This window comes from Aquarana catesbeiana, linkage group LG01 (assembly GCF_042186555.1).
Source record: "Aquarana catesbeiana isolate 2022-GZ linkage group LG01, ASM4218655v1, whole genome shotgun sequence".
Classification (NCBI taxonomy): Eukaryota; Metazoa; Chordata; class Amphibia; order Anura; family Ranidae; genus Aquarana; species Aquarana catesbeiana.
Window position 1 is genome coordinate 79,027,217 of NC_133324.1, and position 27,113 is coordinate 79,054,329.

The 27,113-nt window shown below is 42.2% G+C and overlaps 1 protein-coding gene across 4 annotated transcripts in view; it reads right to left on the reverse strand.

Moving 5' to 3' along the window:
- Positions 1 to 27,113, reverse strand: part of NPR3 (natriuretic peptide receptor 3) — a 152,284-nt gene that overhangs the window by 57,957 nt on the left and 67,214 nt on the right. For 2 of the 4 annotated variants that reach the window (XM_073620795.1, XM_073620787.1), the window contains exon 4: positions 12,646 to 12,690. The exons of the other annotated variants lie outside the window; for them this stretch is intronic. In XM_073620795.1, the coding sequence (XP_073476896.1) occupies positions 12,646 to 12,690 (45 nt within the window). The remainder of the gene's footprint in view (positions 1 to 12,645; positions 12,691 to 27,113) is intronic. 4 annotated transcript variants of the gene reach the window in all.

Consider the following 27,113-nt stretch of genomic DNA (forward strand, 5'->3'; position numbering starts at 1 on the left):
GTTTATGTTATCAGTGAGAGACAGAATAACAACAAAAATATCCAGAAAAACACATTTCAAAAAAGTTATAAATTGATTTGTATTTTAATGAGTGAAATAAGTATTTGATCCCCTATCAATCAGCAAGATGTCTGGCTCCCAGGTGTCTGCTATACAGGTAACTAACTGAGATTAAGAACGCTCTCTTAAAGGGAGCGCTCCTAATCTCAGCTTGTTACCTGTATAAAAGACACCTGTCCACAGAAGCAATCAGATTTCAAATCTCTTCACCATGGCCAAGACCAAAGAGCTGTCCAAGGATGTCAGGGACAAGATTGTAGACCTACACAAGGCTGGAATGGGCTACAAGACCATCGCCAAGCAGCTTGGTGAGAGCAATTGGTGCGATTATTCGCAAATGGACGAAACACAAAATAACTGTCAAACTCCTTCGGTCTGGGGCTCCATGCAAGATCTCACCTTGTGGAGTTTCAATGATCATGAGAACGGTGAGGAATCAGCCCAGAACTACACAGGAGAACCTTGACAATGATCTCAAGACAGCTGGGACCATAGTCACCAAGAAAACCATTGGTAACACACTACATCGTAAAGGACTGAAATCCTGCAGCTCCCGCAAGGTCCCACTACTCAAGAAAGCACATGTACAGGCCTGTCTGAAGTTTGCTAAAGAACATCTGAATGATTTAGAGGAGAACTGGGTGAAAGTGTTGGTCAGATGAGACCAAAATCAAGCTCTTTGGCATCAACTCAACTCGCCGTGTTTGGAGGTGGAGGAATGCTGTCTATTACCCCAAGAACACCATCCCCACCATCAAACATGGAGGTGGAAAAATTATGCTTTGGGGGTGTTTTTCTGCTAAGGGACTAATACTAGTGCTTGACGCGTTTCGTGGGCAAAGCCACTGTATCAGGAGGAGATGCATCCTGCAGTTCCATCTAGACCATATTGTTAATTCTTTTATTATTTCTACCATTTTATTCTATGGAGCACTATTATCTTGCCCACTGGGTATTGCAATGTGCTGTGTATCCACCTATGTTTATGTATGAACACCAGGGGCCATCCCCAAACTGTTCCCACAAAGTTGGGAGCATGAAATTGTCCAAAATATCTTGGAATGCTGACGCATTAAGCGTTCCCTTCACTGGAACTAAGGAGCCAAGCCCAACCCCTTAAAAAAAACCACACCATAATTCCCCCTCCACCAAATGGTGGACAAAGCAAGGTTCATAAAGACATGGATAAGCGAGTTTGGGGTAGGGGAACTTGACTGGCCTTCACAGAGTCCTGACCTCAACCCGACAGAACACCTTTAGGATGAATTAGAGCAGAGACTGCAAGCCAGGCCTTCTCCTCCAACATCAGTGCCTGACCTCACAAATGCGCTTCTGGAAGAATGGTCAAACATTCCCATAGACACACTCCTAAATCTTGTGGACAGCCTTCCCAGAAGAGTTGAAACTGTTATAGCTGCCAAAAAGTGGACCAACTCAATATTGAACCCTATGGACTAAGACTGGGATGCCACTAACGTTCATGTGCGTGTAAAGGCAGACATCCCAAATACTTTTAACAATACAGTAATTCCTCGGATTGCAAGTAACGCGGTTAATGAGTGTTTCGCAAATCCGAGCTACTATTTTTCTTAAATCCTGACTTGGTTTGCGAGCGGTGTCTCGCAAAACAAGCAGGATTCAAGCCTCTGCGGTGTGCAGTACAGCATTTGGCCAGAGGTGCGGGGGCGCCGGTGACATTAGGAGCCGCTCCGAGCCACTCAGGAACACTCTGTTCCCGAGTGTTTCCAAGCCTCTCCGAGTGTTTCCGAGCGGTTTCCGAGTGTCTCCGGCACCCCTCCACCCCTGGCCACATTTGGTACTGCATACCATAGAAGTCAATGTGGAACGAATTATCTGAGTTTCCATTGGCTTCTATGGGGAATCTCGTTTTGATATACGAGTGCTTTGGATTACAAGCATTCTTCTGGAACTAATCCTGCTCGTAATCCAAGGTTCCACTGTAAAGTGTAGCAACTGAATTCCTTTCCTTGTAGTGTGCCCTGGGAGCCTCAGATACCAGGGTGTTCTTATATTAATAAGTACTTTCTGTGGTTGTTAGTTTGGGATCACTCCCTCGACACCACTCACACTTTATCGTTGGCCCATCATTTTGATAACCAACTTCTCAAGCAAACGGTGAAAGGGAGGAAGGGGATTGCCAGAGTCGACAACCTTGGGAGTTAGTTGTATAAAAAAATGCTTATTTACAAATGATCAGAACCTCCTGACAGTTAAATTTGCCAGGAAATTGGAAATAATTGACCCCCTGTTACAGAATATTTGGAGATTTGAAACCTCCTTTATTGTAGTCTAATTACTGGTTATCATTTAGTTCGGGGCTCTCTTTAAAGAGAATTTACATTGAAAGGCAACAGCATATGCAAGAAATCAAATGACGTTAGCTTACACATGAAAGAAAAAGACCGAGAGGGCAACAGAGAAGAATAGAATAAGAAAAGATAAGCCTTCTAGAATAAAGGAGCCTAAACAACCCAAGCTGTTCTCCTCTCATCCTACTTGGTTGTTTTGTTTGATTGCACGTCGTGATCACATAATGATAATCACTACTGGTTTGGTTTCAATTGACCCTGAGCTTTTCTCTGTAGGATGGATATAATTAAATGCAGCCTTCCTCGAGTGCTTCTAATGATTATATTCTTGCTAAAAAAGTACAAGAAAGACTTTATTGTTTATTCACATGTCAGAAGTAAGTTTTCCTGACACATGGGAGACAAAGGTTGTTATAGAGAGCATCGGGTTATTAGTCTTTCCACATAAAAGGAAAATCTGCAGAACTAGCTGTCAGGGCTGGGCTCAGTCCTTCCTTCTCTGAGCTGGCCGCACAGCTGTCGGCTAATTGCCAGATGCTTTCTCTCCACAGTGACTCACCTGTTGATGATATCCTGCTCGTCAGTCCTGCCTACTTAAGTCGTCCAGCCCAGATGATCTCTGTGTCAGGAGAATATGGCCCCCAGCCGTCAAAACCGTGTTCCTGCGTGCATGCGCGGCGGAATGGTGCTCCGGCGCATGCGCATGCCGGCATTCCACCGCACGCGCATGCGCAATAGCGCACGCCCTACGTTATCCTTGGGCTGGCCTACAAAGGGGACTCTGACACACAGATCAATTGCTGGTTTGTCTTCAGCTTCTTGTGATATCTCTGCTTCCTGTTGTGACCTGATTAGCCATTTTTGACCCGGATTGACCTCGACTATTCTGCTTGTCTCCTGAACCTGACCCTTGGCTTGTTACACGGACCTCTGCTCTTCTCCAATGTTTGACCCTTGGCCTGTGACCCGGATTTGCCTGCTGTCTCCTTGCCCTTGAACCTCTGCCTGTATCCTGGACTATCCTTGTGTCTTACTGCCACATACCTCAGCCTGCTGTGATTATACTTATCCTGTGTGTGTTTGACCCTCAGCCTGGTTCTGGACTTTCTCTTGTACCCGCTTCAGCAAATCATCCACCTGCCAGTTGCTGCACAGCTGCCTCCCTCTACTAAGGACTTCACGTCAGCCACCTCCTGCTCCCTGAGGTAGCCTGTGCCTCTTCATGCATCCACTCCCTGTCTCATCTCCAGGGGCGGACTGTGCTTAGTCGCAAGGGTGAACCGCTCTCGGCATTTCGGCCTTGGTAAGTACTTCTCTGATACTCTGCCTTCACCATGGTCACATCTCTAGAGACGCTCTCCTGTGTACCTGTTAAAGACTTGCTTGGCTGACATTCCTTCTGGCTCCAGATCCTGCTTGCTGTTCTACTACGCTCATCTCTGGCTCCCTGACGTTTTGGCTTGTCTGACTATCCGTTCCGGTTCCTGAACTCTGGCTATGTTTTGACTACGTTTTCTTGGTTTACCTTTTTGTATTATTAAACAAGTGTGATTTAACTTTACTTCTGTCTCAGTCTGATTCATGGTTTCTGACACTCGCACTGTAGTCACCAGCTGATGGGCTGAGCGGCTAGCCTCTTATTTTGAGCGGCTAAAGCAAATAGATCTATGCACCTGAGTTCTCAGCACCACTCACCTGTTGTTCCATTAAAGGGTGAGCCCAAACAAAAATGATGTTTTATTTAACCGATTGCGGACCAGCCGCCGCAGATTTACTGCGGCAGGTTGGCTCCGCTGCGCGAAATCACGTTATTGAACGTGATCTCGCGAGGCCTGGATAGCAGGCGCGCGCGTTCCCGCAGCAAGATCCGTGAGTCCGACCATCTGATCGTCTCACAGAGAGGAAGAATGGGGAAATGCTAATGTGAACAAGTATTTCCCTGTTCTGCCTAGTGACAGGACACTGATCATGCTCCCTCTAATCAGGAGCGGTGATCAGTGTCGTGTCACACATAGCCACGCCCGCCACAGTTAGAATCACTCCCTAGGACACACTTAACCCCTGCAGCGCCCCCTCCTGGTTAACCCCTTCACTGCCAGTCACATTTACAGAGTAATCAGTGCATTTTTAATCGCACTGATCGCTGTACAAATGTGAATGGTCCCAAAATAGCGCCAAAAGTGTCCGATGTGTCCTCCATAATGTCGCAGTCATGATAAAAATTGCAGATTGCCGCCATTACTAGTAAAAAAAAAAATTATTAATAAAAATGCCATGAATCTATCCCCTATTTTGTAGACGCTATAACTTTTGCTCAAACCAATCAATATACACTTATTGCGATTTTTTTTACCAAAAATATGTAGAAGAATACGTATCGGCCTAAACTGAGGGAAAAAAATGTTTTTTATATATTTTTTGGGGATATTTATTATAGCAAAAAGTAAAAAATAATGCATTTTTTTCAAAATTGTCGCTTTTTTTGTTTATAGCGCAAAAAATAAAAACCGCAGAGGTGATCAAATACCATCAAAAGAAATCTCTATTTGTGGGGATAAAAGGACGTCAATATTCAATATTCTATGCATGAAGGTAAAAAAAACTTTAGTATGCAGCTCCTTCCGCAGCCCCTCTTATACTTACTCAAGCCTCATTGCGATCCAGTGATGTGCACAAGAACAGCTGCTCTCCCGGGTCTCTGCCTATTAATCGGCTGACAGCAACGTTGTTTTCCACTTTTGATGAGCATGGCTAGGCCCAAATTATTAGAGATAAAGACGACAGGTTTGGGTTTTAGTGCAATAATAAAGATACTGCAGAGGTTACAGCAGTGTAAAACTGGCCACTAGCAGTGAAGTTTTAGGCCGGGTTCACATCCAATTTGCATGACAGGAGAGTGTGACTGGCTCTCAATGAAGCCAGTTCATACAGCATTCAAGAAAGGTCCTGTGCGTCTCCTGGTCTGATTCAGGTGTGAATTCAAGCAAAAATTTGGACCTTATTCGCACCTGAATCAGTGAACAGGGATGCACCGGACATCATGCTGTGAGCCTGAATTGGGGATAATAGTCTTAACTGATATATGCCTAACTTTTATTTTATCTGTAGGGATGAGGAGTGCGCATAATTGGAGAGGTATAATGTGAAATGGTTTAGGTGCACACTATATTTGCACTTAGTATTTTTTTTTCCTTTTAAATGATGTAGTGGCATAGTGATAAAAAAAAGTAGTTTAAAAAATCAGATCATATGAATGCTGCACTTTTAAATGATGTAGTGGCGTACTGATAACAAAAAGGAGTTTAAAAAATCAGATCTTTTAAGCACACAAACTTAAAAAAGGTTCTACAAACATAAATAAAAAAAAAAATAAAAAAAGAAACAAAACGCTCAAAATACCACCATTGAAACAAATGCCCACTTTTTAAAGGGAAGTCATGCTGAAAAACAAAAACCTAAAATAAAAGGCCCTAACATAAAATAATATACCTCCAAAATAAATGAAAACCCCAAAATACCGCCCCCTTAAACGAAATTACATATTTTTTAAAGGAAGCCTCATTTTCTATGAATGGGAGAGCAGCTAAAAGTGACTAATGACCTCAAATCAACCACAAAATAAAAGTAATAAAAGCCCCCTATAATAAACCCGCCTCTAATAAAAGCTTATTTTCCCAAACAGCTTCCAATTCACTGACACTATGGCTGCCCCCCCCCCCCCTTTTTATAGTAAAAGCCCCTTGTTGGCTCTTCTAAAACTACTGGCCATAGTTTAAAGGCCATTTAATGTAATATTGTTTAAAATAAATGTTCCCAAGTGAATCTGCATCATAATTTGCTGGAACAATAAATCTCAAACCCGCAGAATTCACCACTGATCTATGTTAATGTCAAACGTGAATCTCATCCCTATACAGCGGGAGTGCAGACCAGGGAACCCAGCAAGTGCAGAGATCTCATCAATTGAGTCCCAGAGAGATATAACAATTTTTAGGTAGTTAATTTTCCAGTATCCATAAAATACTGAAAGTTAGTTTTGGGAGCAATGAGCTTTTAAAGGGAGGATTTTGGAGTGGTTATTTAATTTTTTTTACAGTACAGCATACAGTGGGAAAACTGAACCTCCATGAAGAGGGGAGCAGTTGGAGCGTACAAGTCATAACTGAACTATGGACTAAAACTTTAAAGGAATAAATGATCTATTTGTGGCTGTTTAGGGTGTTGGATACCCAGCACCTAGCTGCTTAGGGTGTTGGATACTCAGAACCTCAAAGTACCCATGGGCCATTCTCAACTACATACAGACCAATCTACAGCAGAATCAGTCAGTAGGCAAACCTGACAGATTTGGGGTAGCCTAAGACTAATTGCCAGCATTACTAGGCTCAACATCATGACCTGCTCTGCTTAATAATTTACTGATTTATGGGCACCTTAACGATTCAGGCAATGGCAACTCCCAGCACTAGTTGTCAAACTTAGCAACAAATGTGTGAACCTTGGGACAGATAACAGTTACCCTAATAGGTTCACAAAAGAAATTCTAAACATCCCTCTGCTACTCTGCCCAACCACAGCTCTGCAGAAGACTTAAAATACTCACCTTCTGGGCTAAAACTGCTGCTCCAGAGTATAGGCATTTGATCACGTGATCTCTGTTGAAGGAGGAGGATGTAAGTTAAGGCTAACCAATCCTCCCCTTGAGTAGTGTATCACAGGATGAAACGACTAGTTTTTTTTATCCTATCCTAGCTGTTCTAGGATTCAGGAGTGGTGGTGTCTGCAGCTAAGGTAATTATTTTAGGTCTATTGTATATTTTTACCCCTCCCTGCCCCCTTTCTGGCAGCCTTTTAACTAGGTTCTTATACTTACTTGGTAATGTAATAACTGTGACTGTCCCATCAGTTCCTCATCATAACCAGAAACCAGGAACCGTCAGTGATAGCTCGATCACTGTGCTGCGTTCTCTTAGCACAGAAACCTTGGCTGCCATGGACGCATATTTGCAGGGTGTGGGCATTTAAGTCCACCCTCTTTTTCACTGCATTTCTGCATTACATGGTTCACAAGAGCTTAAAGGATAAGTTCACCTTTTGTAACATGTTACACCCATATTCAGGGTGTAACATGTAACATATGCACCCGCTCCCACTCTCCCCAATCCCCCATTCTGACAGCTATTGGGGGATCTTCTCCCTCAGCTAGCTGTCACAATCTAAAAAAATACATGGCTGTGTGGGTCTCCGCTCACCCGGCTGCGTCATCCATTCACAGTGTTCTGTGAATGGAAAAACTACAAGGTCCGACAGCATTTGTGGCGGTTGGCTTGTAGTTCTCAATGAACTACCAAGGTGCTGTTGAGCGCCATGGTACTTCATTGAGCTTCCTGTCTCAAGTGTAACTTCATGCTCGTATCGGAGCAAGATACAGTCTGCAGAACTGTGGCATTACACCCACGATCTGCTGATCGTGGGTGCAATGCTTTACAGGTCCCTAACAAAAAAATAATAAATGCATATTTTTTTCATGCAAAAAAATGTGCATTTATAATTTTTTATGTACAGTAAAGGTGAACTCATCCCTTAATCTGCTTATTAAAGCCCCCCTCCTGTTCCATTGCACATACAGTGCCTTGAAAAAGTTTTCATACCCCTGGACATTTTCCACATTTTGTCATGTTACAACTAAAAATGTAAATGTATTTTATTAGGATTTTATAGACCAACACAAAGTGTTACATAATTGTGAAGTGGAAGGAACCCACCCAGCACACTCACCTTTTCAACCCCCCCCCCCCCTCCTTTCTTTTCAATCTTACCCTTTCCTCCCCTCCCCTCCTCATCTCCCATTAACCTTATTTTCCCCATCCCAGTTCTCTCTCCGTCCCCTTCCCTCACTCCCCTTCACCTAAACTATTATTTATATTAGATTTATTTAAATTACATTTTTCACTTAAGATATTTTAATTTATTAAAATTCCTGCACTACTCTCTCGGCTAGATTCCAGCCGAACAATTCTTTCAGGCCCTATTTGGCGTCTTCCTATGTGCACTACCCAGTGACGGTCTTTCTTGACTTGACATTGAGTCACAGGCAAAAGATCTTCATATGGGTGAGCGATTGCTGATGGGTATGGTAGTCGACAGCCTACTCTACCGTACCTCAAAAATCCCGCCAAAAAATTCCCTTGTTTACATTTATCTACAGGGATGTTGGTGCCATTTCCTTGTCATTTTCACCTACCCATATCACTACTTCCTATTGACAAAGTGTCACATAATTGTAAACTGGATGGAAAATGATAAATGGTTTTCAACATTTTTTTACTAATAAATATGTGAAAAGTGTGGCGTGCATTTGTATTCAGCCCTCCTGATTCAATACTTTGTAGAACCACCTTTCGCTGCAATTATAGCTGCAAGTCTTTTTGGGGGTATCTCTACCAGCTTTGCACATCTAGACAGAGTGAAGTTTTTGCCCATTCTTCTTTGCAATATAGCTCAAGCTCTGTCAGATTGGATGGAGAGCGTCTGTGAACAGCAATTTTCAAGTTTTGCCACAGATTCTCAACTGGATTTAGGTCTGGACATTGACTGGGCCATTCTAACACATGAATATGCTTTGAGCTAAACTGTTCCATTGTAGCTCTGGCTGTATGTTTAGGGTCATTTTTCTGCTGGAAGGTGAAATTCCACCCTAGTCTCAAGTCTTTTGCAGACTCTAACAGGTTTCCTCTAAGATTGTCCTGTATTTGGCTCCATCCATCTTCCCTTCAACTCTGATCAGCTCCACCTGTCCCTGCTGAAGAAAAGCATCCCCACAACATGATGCTGCCACCACTATGTTTCACGGTGGGGATGGTGTGTTCCGGGTGATGTGCAATGTTAGTTTTCCCACCACACATAGCATTTTGCTTTTAGGCCAAAAAGTTAAATTTTGGTCTCATCTGACCAGAGCACCTTCTTCCACATGTTTGCTGTGTCCCCCACATGGCTTCTCGTAAACTGCAAACAGGACTTCTTATGTCTTTCTTTCAACAATGGCTTTCTTCTTGCCACTCTTCCATAAAGGCCAGATTTGTGGAGTGCATGACTAATAGTTGTCCTGTGGACAGATTCTCCCACCTGAGCTGTGGATCTCTGCAGCTCCTCCAGAGTTACCATGGGCCTCTTGGCTGCTTCTCTGATTAATGTCCTCCTTGCCCGGCCTGTCAGTTCAGGTGGACGGCCATGTCTTGGTAGGTTTGCAGTTGTCCCATACTCTTTCCATTTTCGGATGAGGGATTGAACAGTGCTCTGTGAGATGTTCAAAACTTGGGATTTTTTTATAACCTAACCCTGCTATAAACTTCTCCACAACTGTATCCCTGACCTGTCTGGTGTGTTCCTTGGCCTTCGTAATGCTGTTTGTTCATGAAGGTTCTCTAACAAACCTCTGAGGGCTTCACATAACAGCTGTATTTATACTGAGATTAAATTACACACAGGTGGACTCTTTTTTACTAATTAGGTGACTTCTGAAGGCAATTGGTTCCACTAGATTTTAGTTAGGGATATCAGATTAAAGGGGACTGAATACAAATGTACACCACACTTTTCAAATATTGATTTGTAAAAAAAAAAAATTGAAAACCATTTAACCTTTTTTCTTCCACTTCACAATTATGTGCCACTTTGTGTTGGTCTATCACATAAAATCCCAATAAAATACATTTACGTTTTTGGTTGTAACATGACAAAATGTGGAAAGGGGTATGAATAATTTTTCAAGGCACTGTATGCAATAAATGAACGGCAAGAGGTCAATCTGATTATATTTTGTCTTCTCTCAGCCCTCCCCCCCCCCCATCAACAAGACATTTTTCAATATAACTTTTCCATTTTAATTACATACCTTTTTTTAACAGTGATGTCATTATTGGGTATCTTCTCTTCTCATTGATTCTCTTTGCAATGCAGGCAAATCATGGCTAGTATGAGGGGCTGGCAGCCATGAAAAACTACACAGGACCCTGCTTCAGTATTCCTCTAAAGGCCCCTCAGCATTAATGCAAGCAGTGGGTTGGCTCTTGGAAGGAGTTATGTAAATCTCAAAATGCCTAGATAGGTGGACGTCAATTTGAAAAAGTTGGCATTCTTAGGCAGGTTGCATTTGCATGTAGAGCCCCCCTATGCCTGCATGTGATGCTGCACCTCCATGATTCAAAGAACTGAAATCCAATGAATGAAAGAGGTAGGCCAGGGTCAGTCAGGCTGGGGATTTGGGGGTCTAGATAATAGTGGACCTACCTACCTATGCGGTCTAGAGGGTGTTTTTTTTTTTTTTAACTTAAGTTCCACTTTAAATGTCATACCATAGATGAGAGAACTGGTAAGATATTGGAAATCTTGTCTAAAGTTAACATTTCTCATTGTACTACCCTGCAAACTCGGGTCAGAGAGCCTTCCCTGAACTTTACTAATTCGCTTTTCACTGACTGGAATAATTTTTATCACTACAGAGTTGCTATGGCATTAGTTTCTCTCGCCTGCTTGTGGTTTGCTTTTAGACTTTCAAACACAATTAGTGAAGCACTCTAACTAATGAATGGCTCTATTCATCTGGACAAATTATTCCCTGGCTGAGGGGTAAAAAAACTCCATTCTGTAGCTGACAGGGTAAATACAAAGCCAGTCTGTCATTTATCCTGCCTGCTAGTCCTCAATGAAATGAAGCTGGTAACATTTCACTGGTTCTCTTACTTTACAGAATATTCCTTGTTAATGTTCTGGGTACACTGTACTTTAGTGGTGCAAAAAAAGAAAATAAATGGAGGAAATTAAAGCTGAACTCCAGGCAAACATCCAAATACACAGATGAAATACAAATAAGGGAACTATCTTACCTGCCAAAAGGAGTTGTATTTTTGTCCCTACATTTCTGCAATTCACACAGCTCTGCCACTTAGCACAGCCCTGTCTGGCAGAGACCTTATTTTTCTCAGTTGTAATTAAGTAACACAAGTAGGTGACACAACTGCAATTAAGAAACTAGCATGCGATTGGACAGTGAAGGAGAAGCAGCACACCGATGAGCTCATCTTACTGCCATTCTGCTCTCTCTCCTCCTATCAGAATATCCCTTGTAAGCGCATGAGCACTGAAGATGAACTGATTGGCTCTTGTACTGCTTCTGCTTAGAGGCTGATGAAGGTCATATCCAAGTAGGTTTCATGCAATCCGTGTTTTGAGGAAGAAAAATGCTGACTATGACCCTAAGAACACCATCCCTACAGTCAAGCATGGAGGTGGAAACAGTATGCTTTGTGGCTGTTTCTCTGCTAAAGGTACAGGCCAACTTTGCCGCATTGAGGGGCCAATGTACGGGGCCATGTATTGTAAAATCTTGGATGAGAACCTCCTTCCCTCAGCCAGAACACTGAAGATGGGTCGTGGATGGGTCTTCCAGCATTACAATGACCCAAAACATACCGCCAAGGCAACAAAGGGGTGGCTCAAGAAGAAGCACATTAAGGTCATGGAGTGGCCTAGTCAGTCTCCAAACCTTAATCCTATAGGAAATTTATGGAGGGAGGTGCAACTTTAAATTGCCAAGAGACAGCCAAGAAACCTTCATCATCATCTTTAATCCCTCTACCCCTCCAGTTTGTGGTTATATCAAACTTAATGGTGATTTTTTTATCCCCTTTATAGTATATGGATGCACTTGCTCCTGATGAGTGGATAGAAGTCCATGAAACGTCATCAAGCTTATTTTGATACATCCATCTCATATTCATGATTCTAGATGTTTTTTATTGCTTTACCACCCTGATATAATGTTATGCCTACTCCATTTGGAGAACTGTGATGTATAATATTTAATTTCTGTGTCATGTTGGTGACTATACTCAATATGTATGTTGATACTTTGTATTTTATATGCCATTGTGCTATTATGCGTTTATATGGGTTGATCCATGCCCTATCTTTGGTCTAATAAAGAATACAATTTTTTACATATGTATATGGTTTTGTTTGGCTCTACCCCACGCACCTCATCTAAAGTCCCCCCCTCCCCCCCTCTTTTTTGCAAAAGCAACCAGGGATGGAGGCGCAATATTCCCTGTTGTGTCTCATTTAAAGTCCCAAATATTCCCTTTTTTCTTTGGCCAAGAAACCATAAGGATTTAGAGAAGATCTGTAAAGAAGAGTGGACCAAAATCCCTCCTGAGATGTGAACAAACCTGGTCTCCAACTATAAGAAATGTCTTACCTCTGTGCTTGCCAACAAGGGTTTCTCCACCAAGTCATGTTTTTCCTGGGGATCAAATACTTATTTTACTCACTGAACTGCAACTTAATTTATAGCATTTGTTTCATTTGTTTTTTTCTGGATTTTTGGTTGATATTCTGTCTCTAGCATTTAAAATACACGAATGATAAAAATTATAAACCCTTAATTTATGTGTAAGTGGGTAAACGTACAAAATCTGCAGGGGATCAAATAATTATTATTATCTAACTATTATAGACAAAATTTGTACGAAAACCCTGAAATATTTTGTTTGATTGCCATGCCATTATTTCAAATTGAATGTTTGTTTTTGGAAGGCACATGGGCATTACAAAAAATACAAATTTTCCCAAATGAAGACCACATTCATTCACAGTTTGCTGATTCAAGAAACATTTTCCACCCTTTTTCAATTTTCCTTGTTTCAACAGTTAAAAATGCTCATCAATTTGATCCCATTAACTATTAGGCTGGGTTCACTGCATCCAATTCGCATGACATGCAAATGTGACCGGCTCTCAATGGAGCCGGTTCATACATGGCCGGGGCTGCTGCGGTGCAGTTTCCAAAAGGGTCCTGTGCATTTTTGGGACCAGTTCAGGCAAAAATTCGGACCTGAATCGCACATGAACCGGTGAACAGAAACGCACCGGACCCCGAGCTGAAAACTGCAGCTGCACATATGTGAACCTGGCCTTAGGCTTCATGTACACATAGCCTATTATGACCGCTGGCCGCACCACAATTTTACCTCTTTTGCGGCCGGCGGTCAAAACATTCCTATCCTGAACCTGATTCTTAGGCGTTCAGGAGTGGGTGATTAACATGGACACATAGGGGTTGATTTACTAAAGGCAAATAGGCCATGCACTTTGCATACTGCAGTTGCACTCTGCTAGAGCAGTTGCTTTAAAGCAGGGATACGCAATTAGCGGGCCTCCAGCTGTTGCAGGACTACAAGTCCCAGGCATAGCAAGACTCTTACAGCCACAAGCATGACACCCAGAGGCAGAGGCATGATGGGACTTGTTGTTTTGCAACACCTGGAGGTCAGCTAATTGCATATCCCTGCTCTAGAGCTTCGGAAATGAGCAGAAGCTCTGTGAAAGCAAAAGTGTAGTATATATGAAGCAGCTCAAAATAATATTTTGAAAACTATTTTTTTCCTAAATTTTACTGGTGTATGTCCAGCTTTAGCCTCAACTGTTGGCAGATTATGGACATCCAGAATATCCATCCATTGATATGTTTGTCTTTACTTGTTATGGCAAAGAGAATAGAGAGAATAAGCAGATTGCTGCGAAAATTGGACAATAGTACGTATGTGTGTTTTTTGGGGGTCTTAACTGGTATTGTGTATTCCTGCATACTCTTTTTTTATAAATTTTCTGTGAGAAATAATCTAATTAGTACCCTATGAATTCTTTCTATATGACGTTTTATTTGCCATTGTACAATAGACTCCATAAGCAAATGGTTTTGAAGTTGTCTCATGTATACATGAAAGTGGCTATCCACAGGTATTATTGTTTTATAGTGCAGAGCACTAAACGAAGAGAGTTGGGAGCTAAATTCAGTACCACAATATATTTTTTTGGGCCAGCAGGACGAATCAGTTACTGGTATTGGACCTCCATTCTTTTAGCACAGAGTCTTCTTGAGCAGGGCAGCAGAATAGGGCTTGGGGAAAGGGATTGTATGTTAAGGTCGCTTTGGCATTAAACTGAATTCCAGTTTAATAAGTTCTTAATACTATATAAATACTGGACTATTTAATACTAACATAATACTGGACTACTTAATACTATATTATGCTGGACTGCTTAATACATAATCCAGGATATTTTTCAATAAATAAGCAGCGTTCTCTATAATACTTACCTTCTATAAGAGTTTGACAGTTACTGCAGCTGGATGGTGCACCTGAATATATATCAGAGCTGCACTGGTCACTCAGCAGAGTGTTACCAGGGTCTGCCATAAGAGACTGCAGTTGGGATTTTCAGACCCACACATACTAGGGCCAAATTAGATGATTAACCAATCACCATGTCTTTGGCGTGTGGGAGAAAACCAGATTTCCCAGAGGAAACCCACACATGCACCAGGAGAATATACAAACTCTATACAGATAGTGTCATGGCCAACATTCGAAACCCAAGAACCTCAATCTGCAAGGCACAAGTACTGACCACTAAACCACCGTCCTACCCTGTGAAATATCTTTTCAGATTCTAAAGTCTTACAATACCTGCTACCATGACCCTGTTACAATCTTTGGTGCCCTTCTAACCTTTAACCAATTGGTTGGTTAGGTCGGCGCACTGCATCCCTGTCCTCATGACAACCTCACCCTTCATTTTTATGTGGACATCAGAGGGAAAGGAAGTTAGGGAAAATCCCTCCAATGGGGTCACAGGCTCAAAGGAAAACTGACAGAAGTGTTATGTCTTCCCCACTCTATCCAAAACTAAAAAGGAATTGGCAGGAGTAAGGTTTTATTAATGAACTCCAGGTATGATATATATACTGTATACATATATTGCATACCTACATGGGTCCAGCAGTCCAAGTATGCATATCTCATACATATGATTATGCATATCTCATATAAGGTGGAGAGGTGGGGCAGTGACATGACGATCACCACCTTGTTCAATCAGAGAACACTTTGCATTCATTGAAAAAAAAAAACACACAAGGTATACTATGAATGGTGTCAGTGCCAATCTAGTGACCACCTGTGGTCATTTTGCAGAAGGGAAGCCACTCGCACAAGACCTGGAAGATCATGGCTATCACTGTAGTAGCACCAGCATCCCCTCAGGTATCAGATATGCATACAGTACTTACATTGGTCCAAGCTCAACTACTGTAAATATTCACAAAGAGTTTAGCTTTAAGAAAAAGAAGCCAAATTAAGGTATAACATTTCCAGTATCAAACTTGTCCAACATACAAAAAGTGGGCCTAACCTGAAGAAAAGAGGGATGAGTTATTTGAACCCAAACCAAGACAGTAGGCATGCAAATACTTTAACAGAGAAAGGGAAATGCTGGCACACTTTCTTGCCTCCGCCGATGAACTTTATGATTAATGTCACCAGCTCTCCCCGCCCTTTGCAGAAAATCGGCCAAGAACGGTAAAATTTTGCTTTTTTTCCATGCCTCACTGACTTTTCATTTTCCTTGGGAAGCAATTTGCTAATGTTAAACTAACAGCTTTACGCACTGAGAAGAAATGGATGAGACAGACACATTAACATAATCCATTTAAACCGCAGTTTAGCTAAGTGGGCTCAATTAGAGAGTTCTGTGTTGAGAACCACAAAAGCGTAATGTAACTGAGCGATGTTTAATGTCCCTAAAATAATTTGGCGATGCCATGGAAAATGTAAGGTTATAGTTCACTGCAGTTTTTGGAGGAAAAATAAAATGGAAGAACATTACAAGGTTCACTGAACATAGTCACTTTTAACATCTCAAACTGCAGATGCTGGAGATCCTCATTGAGGGATTTAATAGGTTTAAGCAGTAAGATACTTAAATGAAGGTGAACTTCAGGTTGAAGTACAGGTAGTTCAGGTACAGTGCATCCGGAAAGTATTTACACCGCTTCACTTTTTCCAAATTTTGTTATGTTACAGCCTTATTTCAAAATGGATTAAATGCATTATGTTCCTCAAAATGCTACAAACAATTCCCCATAATGACAATGTAAAAGAAGTTTGTTTGAAATCTTTAGAAATTTCTTAAAAATAAAAAATCCCATGTACATAAGTATTCAAAGCCTTTGCCATGACACTCAAAATTGAGCTCAGGTGCATCCTGTTTCCACTAATCATTGTTGAGATATTTCTACAACTTGATTGGAGCCCACATGTGGTAAACTCATTTGATTGGACTTGATTTGGAAAGGCACACACCTGTCTATATAAGGTCCCACAGTTACCAGTACATGTAAGAGCACAAACCAAGTCATGAAGTCCAAGGAATTGTCTGTAGACCTCTGAAACAGGATTGTATCCAGGCACAGATCCGGAGAAGGTTACAGAAAAATGTCTGCAGCATTGAAGGTCCCAATGAGCACAGTGGCCTCCATCATCCGTAAATGGAAGGAGTTTTGAACCACCGGGACTCTTCCTAGAGCGGGCTGCCCGGCCAAACTGAGCGATCGGGGGAGAAGGGCCTTAGTCAGGAAGGTGACCAAGAACCCGATGGTCTCTCTGACAGAGCTCCAGCATTTCTCTGTGGAGAGAGGAGAACCTTTTAGAAGAACAACCATCTCTGCAGCACTCCACCAATCAGGCCTTTATGGTATAGTGGCCAGACGGAAGCCACTCCTCAGTAAAAGGCACATGACTGCCCGCCTGGAGTTTGCCAAAGGACACCTGAAGGACTCTCAGACCATAGGAAACAAAATTCTCTGGTCTGATGAAACAAAGATTGAACTCTTTGGCCTGAATGGCAAGCGTCATGTCTGTGTAAAACCAGGCACCGCTCATCACCTGGCGAATACCTACAGTGAAGCATAATGGTGGCAGCATCACTGCCCAAAAAATAGGTGTGCCAAGCTTGTAGCATCATACTCAAAAAGACTTGAGGCTGTAATTGGTGCCAAAGGTGCTTCAAGTATTGAGCAAAGGCTGAGAATACTTATCTACATGTGATTTTTTTCTTTTTCTATTTTTAATAAATTTGCAAAGATTTCAAACAAACTTCTTTCACATTGTCATTATAAGGTATTGTCTGTAGAATTTTGAGGAAAATAATGAATTTAATCCATTTTGGAATAAGGCTTGCCTGTAACATAACAAAATGTGGAAAAAGTGAAGCGCTGCGCATACTTTCCGGAAGCACTGTATGTATTCATTAAAAAAAAAAATAATTAAAAGAGAAGTTTGGGAATACAAAAAAATAAACAATCATACTCACCTATATGGCTGCTGCATTTATCCCAGCTGCAGCTGTCCCCCACCGCCTCTAAGACCGAGAACTGAGCGATAAAAAAACGCTGATCACTCAATTCTCTGTCTTCAGTGAGCAGAGAGCCGGTGACTATCAGTCACCGACTCTCTGCTCTGCACCTCCAGCACTCACTGGAGCGCCGAGCTGTTGAGGGGGTGGGAGAGTCTGGCTCAGACTCTCAGCGGCTGGGCCAGTTGCTGGTCCAGGAATTTGGGTGGATCCTGACTGTAAAGTCGCGACCTTTCCAGAGCCTGGACTGGCTGAGTGATGTCAGCCAACGGCTTTAGTGTAGGACAAAAATGGGTCACAGGAGTGCAAAATGAAGTGAACTCCTAGGAGAAATAAGGTCAAAATAGCTTTGGCCCAACTTCTCCTTTAAGGGCTCATTCATACCAGCCTGCATGCTGTACAGATTAACACAGTTCAACGGACATGGTGTGAGGTTTACAACCACTTTAAGACTAGGTCAGTGTAAGGCCTTACGCACACAGGGCGTTAACAGGAACAAGCTGCAAAGCCAATACAATGCCAGGAAAAAGCGACTGTGAAAACGCGCTTTTAGAAGTTTTGCATTGGCGTTTTTGCACGTTTAGCCACAATCAGCAGCGTTTCTCGGCCCTCTTCTATTTTCCACTCCCGAATCCAATTACTACAGCTTAGAAATGCTTGATGCGACTTAACGCTGTATACAGCGTTAACACGCGTTTAGGCGCAGCAGATGTTTTTACAGCTTAACGCTGCTCCAGAACACGGTGGGCCTGTTTTTTTTTTACAGCTTGAAAACACCTATACCACATATAGTTCCTAAGAGCCTATGTGTGCAAGGACACCTAGAAAAACATGGAGAGGCGTTTTGAAGCTGTAAAAAAAAAAAAAAAATGCCTGCTAAAAGCGGCAGTAAAAACGCCCTGTGTGCATGAGGCATAAATACTGCATTGTTTCAAGTCAGACTTCTGTGTCTATGTTGAATCTGCAGGCAAGGAGAACAAGAAAGTCATCTTTAAATACTTGTTTGATTTAATGGGAGGAATTAACTAAAACTGGTGCAACTGTGTATAGCAACCAATCAGTTACTAACTTCAGCTTGTTCAATTAGGTCTTGACGATAAAACCTAGAGGCTTATTAGCTACAATGCACAGCTGCACCATATTTCGTGTGCACCGGTTTCAGTAAATCTTCCCGACAGTTTTCACTTCCGGAAGACACACATGATGAATTCCATGAACAGGGGTTCTAATCCTTCCCCTCTCTATCCAAAACTAATAAAAAGGTTTTGGCTGTAAATAAACTTGAAAGGTGGTCTTTGGCAGGCTAGTTGTGTTTCAGTTTGTAAATGGTATTGACAAAGTTGCTTTAAGATGCAGGAAAATTAATTTCTGTATTTTGGTTTTTCATTTAGCTGTTTGGGTAGAGTTTGACTTAAAGGAAAAAAACTCTCCTGCACAAACCAACATATGCTTTATGTGTAGTGGCCCTTTAAAGAATGTTTCCATCTCTCCCAGAAGTCAATCAGTAAGGACATAGAGTCTGGAAGTGCATCATACACCACTAAACCTAAGACAAACTCACTTCTATGTCATGTGGTTTTCTATGCTAACCTCACATAATATCATTTCTAATACATTTTGCTGCACACAATTATTTCTTTCTTAATTAACTTTCTCAGCTGGCATCCATCGGCATGTTGTGCTGCATTCACACAGCGAGGCGTCCTTGTTTCCCCAGAATAAACCTTTCTTTTTCCTTGTCCGAAATTCCGAAAGATGAAGGCGTTATTATGCCTTTCATTTCGTTTGGTTTTTGTGGTTTCTATGGCAATCCCTGGTGGTCATCCTAACTCATTGCCGACTTTCAGGCTCTCTGTCTGCGGAATGGAACTCCCTGCGATGACACACAACCGGGTTTAATGCAATTCGACTTGCAGAATGAAAACAGGCTAAATAAACTTTGTTCTACGGGGTGGGTCTGTTTAAGTGAGTTGGAATGAAATCAGGGAGAAGCAGTAACCACTGGGTGATATTAGCATGCCACATATGATAAACAATAGGAAAAAGGCTTATATGACCCTATTCATGTAAACATGGGCACAAACAAATAGCTGGGGATTTTTTACAGAAGAGCTCCAGCCTAAATACAAACCTTCTAATTGTTTCTAATGGTAGAGCTGTTCAGATCTCTATATTTATGACCTAGGAAGAAATTCTGAGCTTATCTTATAAACGAAGGACCAAACAAATTTTAAAGTACAGAAAGTAATGCAGTACAAGATGGATTATAATGCTTGGTATGAGTACTGGCTTCATGTTCTCCCTCTGCTTGTGTGGGTTTCCTCAGGGTACTGTGATTTCCTCCTGCACTCCAATGACAGGATGGTTGGTTAATTGTCTCAGGTCTAAATTGGCCCTAGTATGTATGCACATGAGATAGGGACCTTAGATTTTAGGCACTTGTGGGTACGTGTAGGTACCTCAAGATGACAGCACTTCATATCTGTCAGCATCGGTTTTCATTGGGGCGGCATAGTAGTTTAGTGGTTAGCACTAATGCCTTGCAGAATTGGGATCCCTGGCCCACATCTTGGCCATAACACTTTCTGCATGGGGTGTGATCTTCTCCCTGTGTTTGCATGGGCTTCCTATACTCCAAATAGGTGCTAATAGGTTTATTGGCTCCTCTTTTTGGTACTAGTAAGGGTGTGCAAACTAGCTATGCACATGTGTTATTTCATTCTGCATGCCAGTTTCAAGCCTGAGCAATTGGAGAGAGTCGAGGAAAGACCCGATGAACAACCTCATAAAAAATTTGCCAAGAAAATTTCTTGGGAAAGCCTTTCCAGCTTATCGGACATTGCTGAGAGTCAGATACAACTAAAAAGTTGAAAAATGTAAAAAGTTAAAAGTTGAAAGGTTATACACATACATTTATATGTATGCTCCCCCTTGGCTCCCACCAGCTTGTACTTACACACAAGGCAGTCAGTTAAAATCAGCATGCTGCAGGAGGAGCAGGTAGTTATGGATCCCCAGTGTGGAATGTGGACCCCAGTGTGGAATACTTGCATAGCCATTTCTTCAGAGGGAGCCACTGGAAATAATTGGGTCCACTTACGTGTCCTGTGACTACCTGTCTTGTTTTTGAACCACACGGCACACCAACAGTTCACCTGGCAAAAACCAAGCTTCCATTTTGTGGGTCTTTTTTACTATTTATTGCATTACTCAAATACAGAAGGGAGCGTTTAAGGGTTGCAGGATAGCCAAAAATGCAAAGAGGAGAACAAATGTACTGAGCCAGCAATAGGTCTTATGCAAGTGACCGCTAAAAGTTAATGCTGATGGACAGAAGAGAGCCAGATAAATCTGTTAACCTTTGAGAGCAGTAAACTGTTTTTTCTCGTACCAAGAACTCACTCCAGTCCCTCTGTAAGCAGACAAAAAATACCTGGCCTGAGGCCTAGCTCAAACAGCAGTCTTCACACAGTTCACCTTCCCACATGGAGAGACCCAGTGGAAAGGGAGCTCTAGTAAGGTGCTCCTAAACATTTATCATCTCTCCAGGCCATATCTTCGAAATGTAACCAAAAATTTTAATTACTGTGCTATCTATGTAAAAATAAATGAGATATGTTCCTGTGAAATCTAAAATAAACCTGCTGCAACCTTTTGTGAGACACACACAACATACAATTCCAAAAATAAGTCACGCTGGTTAAAAATAATCACAGTGAAAATAACATATGAATGATACACAGCAAAAGAATGAACAATCCTGCGAACAGAAAGTAATACAAAATGGTGCATTTCCTCAAAAGAACACTATAGAGTCCTTGATGGAAAAAAAAAACACCAAGAAAGTTCATATACTGGAACTGGTGTATCAATATATTCCTCCACGGTGGTATACAGGCATAATACCACTAGGAAAGTGCCCAACAGAAGATAGGATAGTGCCTCCACCTCTATATAAACACTATACACTATATATTTTGTTGTGTTTCATTCATATGTTATTTTCACTTTGATTATATCTTTGAATGTAGCTGCCCAGGGATTGGCTTGGTTAGATAAGCCAGGACTGTCCCTCTTTTGGAACCAAATCCCTCTGTCCCTCTTTCCTCCTAACTTGTACCTTTTTTGGACAGATGTGTGAACGTCTATAATAAAGTGGTACACTACACTAAACCTTTCACACACCTTTTTATTATCACATTATTATTTTAAAAGCCAGCATAAAGGAAACATAGTGATGGAAAAATAACTTTTGGGTTTAGCCAACCATTTGTGCTTATTAATTCTTATTAAAGCCACGTAACTGGGGATGTTGCAGCGGGTGGGTCTTTTGCCTACACACTTTGTGCTAAAAGGTGTCCCACGTATCTCAGAAGGTTGGGAGGTATGGGAACTTCCTTCCAGGAACAGGCTGAAGCAATCAACCCACCAGGCTTAAGTAAAGCCTACGGAGCCCAGAAAAGGTATGCATTAGCTCAAGTTGGTTAAAGCCTAGCAGTAACATGCACACTAAATTTAGACAGAGAGGCAATTGCAGAAGGCAGATCGCTACACTTGCAGTGGCCAAAAAGCACTGAAGGGCAAGATGAAGTAATTCCCACCTAGGTGAGAATTAGGGAAGTGGAACTGGGTACCTGTAACAAAGTTACCAAAAAAAAAAAGGTTGCAAATTGGTGGAGAGGAAAGGGCTGAGCAGTGCTTTCACTTTTGAGTGATGGCCCACTTTAACCATTTGGATAACTAATGCATCACCACTGCACTACAAGTCCATGAAGGAAGATCTGTTCAAGTAGTAACCAATCAGATCATTCTGTTTATCCTCCCATACTGTGAGAGAGAAAGAAATAATCCTCTCGGTTGCCACAAGTACATTCTTCCCTCAGTCACTTTGATAAATAAGACCTCTTGTGTTATGGTGAGAAGGGTTAACTAGGGATAAAATAGTCTGGCCGGCCCTTCTATACAAATAGCCAGGGTCGAAAACTGTTCCATTTTAGAATTCTGATCAAGCTATGAAAACAGCATTAGGGAATTCTCTTCATACCAGGAACAGAGATGGCATTAAGGACCTTGAAACACTAGTTGGATCCGAGCTGAAAAGAAAAAAAATAAGGGCTGGGGATTATTTAATCAGAGCAGTCTGAATATTGAGGTGAAAGAGCGCAGACTGTTGTTTGTAAAAGTGTTATCTGGCATTATTTTCACACCAAGAAATTCTGTGCAACCAGGCCTACCTGTTGATATATTTCAAATTTCCTTACGTGCCTTATATTCATAAGGACGGCTGGGAAATGCGGGCTTTTCAGGACAACTGCATGTACAGAAGACAGTAATGTCCTTTATCTGGTAGGGCCTTCCCTGGAGATTGTGCTGGAAAGACATTATGAACAGAGAGACAACCTGGTACATCCTTCGGAAAAAGTTTTTCCTACTTCTGCCCGGGCGTCAGACCTGGACTAAAGATCTGTGTTGCTGAAAGTTACAAGTTGTATACAGTTCATTGTGGCTGTAAATGTTTATAATGTTCTCCTTGGCTTTCCTGTTCGAAGTCCAATTAAACATTCAATTTAAATCAGCTAAATACATTCCAGGTACATAAAAATAAAAGGTGGATAAAGTCTTACAGTTTATCTTTCATTAGAAAACAGCCACGACCTAAGCAGAAAAGCTGGAGGTTGTAGAGAAGGACCTTCACTTTTTGTAAAGAGCAGTGGTTTCTCTGCAGAGGTCTAACATGCCATATAGTTCTGCAATCAGCATAGCTCATGATTAGTGAGGAGCTTGGGCGGTTGGGCTTGGGCTTGGGTGGTTCAGACACAAGTCTGGACCCACCCAAGCTCATCACGCTGGGAATCTATCAGCTGACAGCCGTACATATACACACCCCTATACATGCCACTATACATGCCTCCGCCCTCCATAATTGGCTGTCAACTTTGACAGCTTCCCCGTGGGATAGCTTGAGTGGGTTCAGAGTTGTGCCTATGCGCGCCTGAGCTCATCTCTGCTAACGATCCCTTCTGACTGAAGAAATCTAGCTCTGACTCAGTGGGTGTGTCTTACCACTGCAGAGGGACCACTGATTTCCCACATAGAGCAAGTTTTCTTCTCCACAGCACGCCTATAGGTTTTTCTCAGATGGCTGCATCCTAAAGAAAACAAATTGTAACATACACAGTCAGTGTTGATGGGGGAATCCCTACCACACTGCTATTGTGTTCTGAGGGTGGGGAGCACACGGAGCCTTCCCCACTGGCAGAATACAATCATCACTATTGGCAACTATACCAACCAGCAATGATAGGGCGAAAAAAAAAACTGACCAGCTGGTTATACTGAAGTTGATCGATGGATTAACCTTAGTACAGCCTGCTCATAGATGGATCAAAAAAATTTGTATCCATCTATGGGCAGGCTGGTTGTACTGAAGTTAATCCATCGATTAAACCATCGATCATCGGCTTAAGACTTTGAACTAATTTGATTTCATGCACTACAATCTCACAAAAAAGATAGCTACTGTTTTTAAAAAAAAGGTGTTTTCATCACCTAAGAGACTTTCAAGGGTTAACAATATTATGCAGTTATAAAATGTAGGTGTAGCACCCTCTAGTAGTGTTAGGTTTGTTAGTATAGGAAAAATGTAGTTTAGCTAAGGGCTGAGCTGTGAATCTGGGTCAGGGTTCAGTGAGTCAGGGCTGGATGACTCATTCTAGCAGCCTCTCTGGTGTCTCCCCCTGTTTTCTGGGACATTGGAGAATGTTCTAGACACAGTGGGTGGAAGTTAGGAGGAGCTGTTTTAAATATCTATGAGGGCCTCAGCCAATCCTCAGTAAAGGGCTAGCAGAGGGCAAGCTACCTCATAAATAGGCACGAGTCATGCCAGTAGGGGAGTCGGGTGGAAGATGGAGTGCTGAGGAGGCTGTCATGGCCCTCAAGGGTGGCCCCTAGTCTGGGGGGGGGTTACCTCGGGTTGGGGTCAGGTGCTGGAAGGATCCTGCCATAACACAAGAAGGAAGTCCTTCCTGGGGGCATGGGAGCAAGGAGAGAGGACAGCAGGGGCAGGTCAGCACTACTGGAAGATCTCCTAATAGCTGGGTGGGCTGGTGAGTGTCAGTCAGGAGGACTTTGGGTTAGAAGCTAGCCTAGATGGCTAGTAAAGGGGCAGCTGCAACCAGGTGAGTTGGCAGTTTTGCTACACAACCAAGGGGCCTCGGGTTCCTGCCTGTAATGGGCTATTACCTTTAATCTGACTGAGTGACTGTCAGATCTTCACACAGTAATCCAGCTGGGTTCTGCAGGCAAGTGTGTGCTGGAGGAAGAAGTGGAGTTGTATATAGAGACTGTATATAGGACAAATGTCTCTAAAGTTCTGCTAAACAGTACTTGCAACAGCCTCCAAAAGCCTACAATTATGGCTGATAATTGAGGAGGCAATCTGAAATCTGACAGGCAAAATTCTGACACTCTGAGACCCACAGGCAGGTCACATTTCAGACTAATGTTGAATTGGCTGACATTTGAGACATGACTGGCCTTGCAAACACCACCTGACTTGAGAAAAGTCAATGGAGCTGAGTGAAAAACTGTCGGGGGTACAGTGACTGCAACCCTATCAGATGCAGCCACTTTTTGGCCGTGCCACTGAACTCCGCTCTCTGCTCTGCCCTCTCCTCACTCACTGGAGCACTGGACTCAGGCTCTCAGTGGCTCGCTGAGAGGCTGAGCCGGTGCCGTTCCAGGCATGTAGGAAGATCTGGACTGGCTCTGTGATGTCAGCAGACAGCGGGTCACAGGAGTGCAAAACTAACTGCACTCCTGTGATCCACAGGAGAAGTACAGCCAAACAAGCTTTCGCTGTACTTCTCCTTTAAGTAGTGTCAGAGCAATCACCATGGCCCGTGGTGTCTCACTGTCTGATGGGAATATGCAGGAGACAGGAAAAGGATGACAACGTTCAGTGCAATCAGGGAGCTTCAGGGCTTTGTGTGTTAGCATGGCTTTGGCATTCTTATTAGCAGGTTTTTGGAGGCTATTTATCCCTGAGTGTCTTTAAAGTAAACCTCCACTTTTATTAATAACATTGATATACCATATATAACTGCTGCAAGAACTATTTTATAATTTAATGCTATAAAAAGAAATGCCTTTCAGTTCTCCACTGCAGGCAGACACGGTTTTATACAATTGCCACAAAATGAACATTTGCAACATTGGTAAAGAATGAACATAAACATCTAATTTCATATTCATGTGATTGGCTCATCTCTTCCCAGCCATGTTTTTCTCATGTCTTTTTTTCTCAGTATCATCATAACAGATGAAGTTAAGAAAGTTTGCTGAATAAAACATTTTTTTTTTCAATGTATTTATATCCAACTTCCACTATTACCTCCTTTTCTTGTTATTAAACTACATTTTCATACCATCTCTAACAAAATGTTAACTAGGCAGGTTTGCATATATATTACATAAATATATCTCTTAATTTATGATTAGCAAGGTAGTTTCAACAAAGATCAGTGTATAACACCCACCACCATCCCATTCAGTGATATCTGCTCACCGACTCTGTCCGTGGTGCTGACACGCAAAGACAACCAGTGCCTAATGCAATATCTAAAGGTAGTACTATCCTTGTTACCCATAGCAACCAAGAACATGCTCTTTTTCACGCCTCCAACACAATATGGAACAATGAAACAAAGAGTTATTGGTGATTATGGGAAGCCCCTAAAATTTCTTAATATAAGTCGGTGATGGTCAACCTTCGTGACGCAGGAGGCCTCAAGCGCAGCTTCTGACATCACCAAAGGACCGTACACAACACATAAAATGCAATGACTGGAATGCTACAGAAAGCTCTCAGACAAGCAACAGGGGATGGTTAACAGGCATGGTTAAACAAAAGATGTTCTGGCGCACAAAGTAGTCAGTGTCCAGCCTGTATGCAACACAGTCCAAATGTTAAGAACAAAAGAATGTCCAAGGGTTTCAAAAAACCATCCATAAGGGTTAAACTGCACCTGTGGCAGCCATCCTCAGAGTTTGGCCTGCTCTTTAAGGTAATGCAAGAGAAAAAGACAAGGGAGGAGCATCATCTAAGTCCAATATAAAAACAAGTGGTTTATTCACATAAGAATAAGAAGGCTCACAGGATGTGTAGTAAAATAAGGCTTATCATATGTAGAATCAGACATCGGCCGCTCATCCCATCCTGCAGGCTCTGCCACCGCAATCCACAGGGCTATAGCTGATAGCGTTGGGGCATGGATGTAAGTGTAAATAAACCACTTGTTTTTATACTGCACTTAGATGGCGCTTCACCCTTGTCTTTTTCTCAGTAGGCATGGTGCAAGTGATAAAAAGCACTGCAAACATGCAATAAGATTGGAGACTGGGGAGTCATGGACTGGAGACACATTACATGAGATCACTGCTATTACTGCCCCTTTACAAATCAATGCTTCC